At 38.4% G+C, this 6,000-nt stretch overlaps 1 protein-coding gene across 1 annotated transcript; it reads left to right on the top strand.

The window, feature by feature from the left end:
- Positions 1-503: 503 nt before the first annotated feature.
- Positions 504-3,532, top strand: LOC147407059 (uncharacterized). Its single transcript, XM_086435453.1, has 3 exons — positions 504-1,248; positions 1,924-2,271; positions 2,712-3,532. The coding sequence occupies exons 1-3, from the start codon at positions 820-822 to the stop codon at positions 3,330-3,332; spliced, it is 1,398 nt and encodes a 465-aa protein (XP_086291579.1). The 5' UTR covers positions 504-819; the 3' UTR covers positions 3,333-3,532.
- Positions 3,533-6,000: the final 2,468 nt, after the last annotated feature.

Here is a 6,000-nt window from a genome sequence, read left to right as displayed (position 1 = left end):
CCACACGTTTTTAAGATTTCAAATCTTAAAAAAGGTCATTGAGCCCACATGAATTCTCACATCAACGATCTAACATCACATGCTTCTAAATTTCATGAAAAAATACAAATTCAAAACAAATATTCAATTTTTTAACTTGATACAATATGCTGAAAATAGATGATTATCAAAAATCTAAAACTAAAATTAAACGATGAAAAATATTTATTTTCTCTAAAACTCATAGAATTTTGTCATTTACAATTCTATGGTACTGGATCATGTTTTTAAATACCATAAAATGATGCAATATGATTTTTTTTAGAAAGAAAAATCCTGAATTTTTGATTGAGGTTGTTAGTCTTATTATCACTCTTTCAGGGAAGATATAGGTTAAGGGCGTATCAGTATTATTAGTTTGTCAACATAGGTGGTATCTAAAATATTCACCACAGATGGGGGAGTATCTCTAAATCACCCTTTTAAATAAATAATAAATATTGTTTATTGCTATCGGATTCTGCATTTGAGCTGAGCGAGGCCACCCACCATTTTCTCCAAAGAAAACACACTCGCTTTCTCTGTAGTCTGTAGTCTGTAGTCGTTCTTCTCTTCACTTCAGTTACTTTTCAGTGAATAGTTCTCTAGACTCTCTCTCAACAGAACATATAAACACTTCGCCATCTCTGGATCGTATCTGTTCTAAAACCTTCTGAGATCCATCTATGAGGAGAACTCTCTCTTTCTTTTCGTCTTCTCTCTGAGAAAAACAAGAACAAACCGGTTGCTTTCTTTCTATTGTTTTTGTTTTTGTTGTTTTTAGGGTTAGGGTTTTTAGAGATGGAGAGAAAACAAGGGTTCTTCTCGGCATTGAGAGAAGATGTAGTGAGAGCTCTATCACCAGCAAGGTCGAGGTCTAGTTCGAGGGCGAAGAGTCCAGCGAGGAGTGGGTCCCCTATGTCAGGGCTTCTTAGGAGGAAGAAGCAACAACACGTGGCTCATCCTGAGCCGTTGATCTGTAGATCTGGGAGTCTGAGGCCAGTGATGGAAGGGCCTGATCAAGATGGGTCTGAGAATGGGGATTCGAAGAGGGAAGGTTGGGGACATTGGATGAAGGGTCAGCTCTCTCGGACTCCATCCGTTTCTTCTAACGCTTATAAACGGTCCGATCTGAGGCTCCTGCTTGGTGTCATGGGTGCTCCTCTCGCCCCGGTGCACGTTAGCACCTCTGATCCTCTCCCTCACCTTAGTATCAAAGACACACCCATTGTGAGTCCCCCTTTCTTTCTTTCTCAGTTTCCAAATTTCATCAGTTTTTGACATTTATTTTACCACATTTTCTCGCTCAAAGAAGCTCTTGAGGCTGTTTTTCTACTATTGCGCGTAAATGGCAATCCAAACAAGTCTTCATTTTCAGAAGCGTTTGTTTTCTTGAGAGTTTTTTCTTTGGTAAAACAAATTTTTTTTTTTTTGTGCGTTTGGGTAGGTTTGAGTTTCAGAGAAAATGGATTTGTCTATCTTTTTCTTTCTTTCTTTTATTTTGTGTGTGTTTTTAGTTTTGGTTTTCTGTAGAGGAATGCTTATTTTGGGTTTTGTTTTAATTTTGTGAATGTTCACATGGAAGCACTGTTCTTTAATTCTTCCCTCAAATTTCTTTAATTCTAAGATGGGTCGTGAGATTGTTGCTATTTGTAGGGAAGCATGTAAATGAGTATCTCTGTGTTGCCTTTATTTGGAGAGCAGAACAAGAAAGTTCTTAAATTTGCATCTTAATGAGATGTTGATGGTTAGAGGAATTGGTGTTGATGGCTAAAAATTGTTTTGTTAGAGTAATGTTAGAGGGCATAGAGAGAATCATTCTCTGTTTTGAGATTCTTCCTTCTCCTTTGATTTACTAAAACCCTGTAAATTAACTCCGTTTTCACTGCGTGGTTACTGTTGCAGGAAACTTCGTCCGCTCAGTATATATTGCAGCAATACACAGCTGCTTCAGGAGGTGTAAAGCTGCAGAACTCCATTCGCAATGCCTATGTCATGGGAAAGGTGAAGATGCTAGCTGCTGAGATCGAGACAGCCACAAAAGTCATGAGAACCCGGAACGCCTCTAGAGCTGCTGAAACGGGTGGGTTCGTTCTATGGAAGATGTCTCCAGACATGTGGTACGTGGAGCTTGCAGTCGGGGGCAGCAAGGTTCATGCGGGTTGCAATGGCAAGCTCGTCTGGAGGCACACCCCATGGCTTGGCGCTCATGCTGCTAAAGGGCCTGTCAGGCCTTTGCGTCGTGCACTTCAGGTGAAATTTCCCTTGTTAGTTCAAGTCCTCAAACTTCCAATTAATTTGATTTTCTTAGCCTGGCCAATAAAGAATGCTCTGAACCCATAGTCACAAAATTCTCCAAATTAGGGACTAGACAAATGAGTCAGTTATTTATCGATTAATCTTGGAGTATGATACAAATTTTATCCTTCACCCTCAAAATTTATTTTCTTCAACATTTAAATCTCAAGAACAAGATAAGGGTTTTTAGAGAGGTCGAGTATGATGGATTTTGGTAAGAAACCTAAAAAAACTATTGGTATACTTTTTCCCTTTTTTTTTTTTTTACGAAACATTCCCGAATTTATCTGAATTAACCGAATTAAGCCCCCACCGAATAAATACCAAATCTGAATTTTGTTACTATGCTCTTAGCCACCTGATCATATTCAGATGTGAGCTCTGTTAATTTTCAGGGTCTTGATCCCAGAACAACAGCCAGCATGTTCGCTCATGCAAGATGCATTGGTGAGAAGAAAGTAAATGGAGAGGATTGCTTCATCCTCAAGTTATGTGCAGATCCGCTGACATTGAAGGCTAGGAGTGAAGGTCCAGCAGAGATCATAAGGCATGTGTTGTTCGGCTACTTCAGCCAGAGGACTGGGCTCCTTATTCACATGGAAGACTCCCACCTGACACGTATCCAATCTAATGGAGGTGATGCTGTATACTGGGAGACTACAATCAATTCTTTCCTCGACGATTACAGGCCTGTCGAAGGGATCATGATTGCCCACTCGGGTCGTTCCATAGTGACCCTTTTCAGGTTTGGCGAGATGGCCATGAGCCACACCAAGACGAGGATGGAAGAGGTGTGGACAATCGAGGAAGTGGCATTCAATGTCCCTGGTCTGTCAATTGACTGTTTCATCCCTCCTGCGGACATTAGGTGTGGATCAGTCAGTGAAACCTGTGAACTTCCTCAGAGAGAAAGGGGTAAGACCGTGGCACTGGGGACTCATCGAGCAAGAGTTGCTGCAATGGATAAAACCCGTGATGGCAACCGTGATAATATTGTATGGAAGGTGGAAGTATAAAAAATGGTTAGGCTTTGATCAGGGCAAAGTGTCCGTACAGGTAGTTTAGTTTTAATTGACTGGCATAGTAGAAGATGGTAAAGGTGGAGCTAAAGCTGATTTGGATATTTTTGTTGGGCATGTGTTATCTATAATTAGAGCATGATCATTCACAGGTTCTCTCTGGAACCTTTGTGAATCTTTATACTCTCAGAAGCCATTATAGAGTTGGGGGTCCTTTTTTTTTTCTTCTCCAGCTGATGGAGCAGATGGAGGTTTGTTTTTTTTTCAGTCTAACTTCCATGCACGAAGAAGGATCGTGCTGACAGTTTAGTATCTCATATAGAGACCACTAATCTTCACTCATTCGACTAACCCTTTTGCCTTAAAAGCATATAGGCGGCAGTGACGACTAACTTGGCTGTCATTTTGCATGGGTTTAGTCTTTGATCTGTGTGTTTGTGTCATTGTTTGGTTGATGTAGAAGTTGGTCTTGGTGTGGGAAAGGAAGAAATTTTCTTACTACCCAACCGTACCCAAAATGTAATCGTCTCATCTCTGATTCTGGTTAAGGATTGAGCTAGTGCTGTTGAGAAATGATGTAAACATAACTGTTTTTCATCAGATATTAAATGCTTATAATATAGATAATGTTTTTTTTTTTAACCTTTCTCTTGGATCTCTTAAATTTGAAGTCTCAATAATTCAATTTACATGAATGCTGAGCATCTATTTTGCTGTCCCTTTATCTTCCCCACATTTTATTTCCATTGATGTATGCCAACATCAAGGTAAGTTCTAGGAAAGATCAGTAACAATGTTAGTTTTGGCTATTTGTACATTTCTCAGGTGGGAGGACAAGATGGGGCTGGTTGGGTCCCTAGATTCAGAGAAATACTTTTTAACCTTTTTTGACCATGTGTAGTCACAGACCCACCAACGAAGGAAAGGGAGGGAGTGTTGTGGGTGTGGGTGGATTTGCATCGGTTGGGGCAAAGCTTGTGTGAGAAATATCATTACAGTGGGGCAGGGTTTTAAATCCCCCCACCCCACCCCACGTGGTTTCTCTCTTTCTTCTTCATTCCCTACTGTTGATTGTATTCGCCTGTTTTGGCAGATATTGTCTTCCCTTCCTTTAGTCAAGCTGGATTTTTACTGATTATAATTATTAGAGCTGTAGGAGAAGTTTTCACCTTATGATGATGTCTCTGATGTTTAAATTCTCCATTGATGAGAATTAGTATTGTAGTAAAAAAAAAGGGTAATATATTTATATATTTGTTTGATGGGGACATGGGAGGGTTGTCAAAAGGGTCAATAAATAAGGTACCTCGGTGGGACCTTCTTTATATCAAGGACCTGCCTGTGTTTCACTTTTCACACTGCTTCAAGCAACTTGTGCTATTCATCTTGGCCTTTTTGTTACTATAGACTTTTACTTTGGTATATATATATATATGTAAGGTATTTTTGGGATAAGGCTTCCATGATTTAAATTGGATTTTTCCTCCTACTTAGGCCACGAATAAATTATGTAAAAGCAATCTACTGATAGAATTGCATGCTAGGTAGCATGACTTTAAATCTCGTCCGAGACCGAGATGACTTGTTCGATACATTTTGGTATCATCCACCGATGAGACAGATAAACAAGTCAAATCTATCAGACGTGATTTAAAACCATAGTTCATTTGTCTCATTGTTGAACGAGATGTTAAAACGAGTCTATTTTTTATTTATTTATTTGATTATTCAACATACAATCTTGATCATTGACTGAATGGTATGGAGATTAGGGTCTGCTGAGGTTGATGGAACTCAGAATCATATAGTTTTCCTATAATTAATTTTCTCCAAACTATGTTAATTTATTGGGAATGAATAAACTAACCATTAGTTTAACAATGGACCCAGTTCCTTCTCATTTCCTAGAATGAGAGTTTTTGATTTTCTTAGACTTATGATTCCAACCCCCCCATTGAATTGAGAAGTGAACCCCAAATATTTAAATTCAGTTCAGTGTGGATTGAATCTTTCAGAATTTTTAAACTTCGTGAAATGTGTTTCTTAGGAATTTGCATTGACATTGTGGGTTCGCTTTCTGTTTGTTTAATTCAGTCAACCATGCACGTTGAAGACGATTTTTCATTTGTTTAAAACTAACATGTAAATTTCAAAATTTAAGTAGTACTCGAGTCGAGAGTGAGGTGGGCTCTCAAGTTCAAGTCAAAATGGAATAGAAGCTGGATTTCATCTTGGTAAATTAAATAAGTGGAAACAGAGTCATTTAAGGTTTGGTGAGTATTTCAAAATGTGGTGACTGTCTGCAAGGGAAGCTTCTACTTTATAGTTTATATGATTTAAAAAAAAGGCCAAAGAGTAGTGAAACAATAGTCTCTGTCTTTGAATGTTTTGGCTTAATCTTAATTATCGTCATATTATATGCTAATTTACTTGGAAGAAGAAGAGAAATTGAATGTTAATTTACTGACAATAAAAACATGAAAGGAAAGAGAACAATCTTATAGCCATTATGGATGCTGATTTTGGATTGTAGAGATTTGGCTGAGAATCTTTCCATTTTGCTATGACGAGGATATTTTTAAGAGTACCCCACAAATCAATGGGGAGCTACAAATCTTCAATTTGGATTGTATAGAATGAAATATAGGTGTAGTTAGGTTCGAAT

Source organism: Akebia trifoliata, chromosome 3 (assembly GCF_017979445.1).
Source record: "Akebia trifoliata isolate Shusen 1 chromosome 3, ASM1797944v1, whole genome shotgun sequence".
NCBI classification, from domain to species: domain Eukaryota; kingdom Viridiplantae; phylum Streptophyta; class Magnoliopsida; order Ranunculales; family Lardizabalaceae; genus Akebia; species Akebia trifoliata.
The sequence above is the reverse complement of the archived record's forward strand: the minus strand, read 5'-3'. Positions and strand labels throughout refer to the sequence as shown.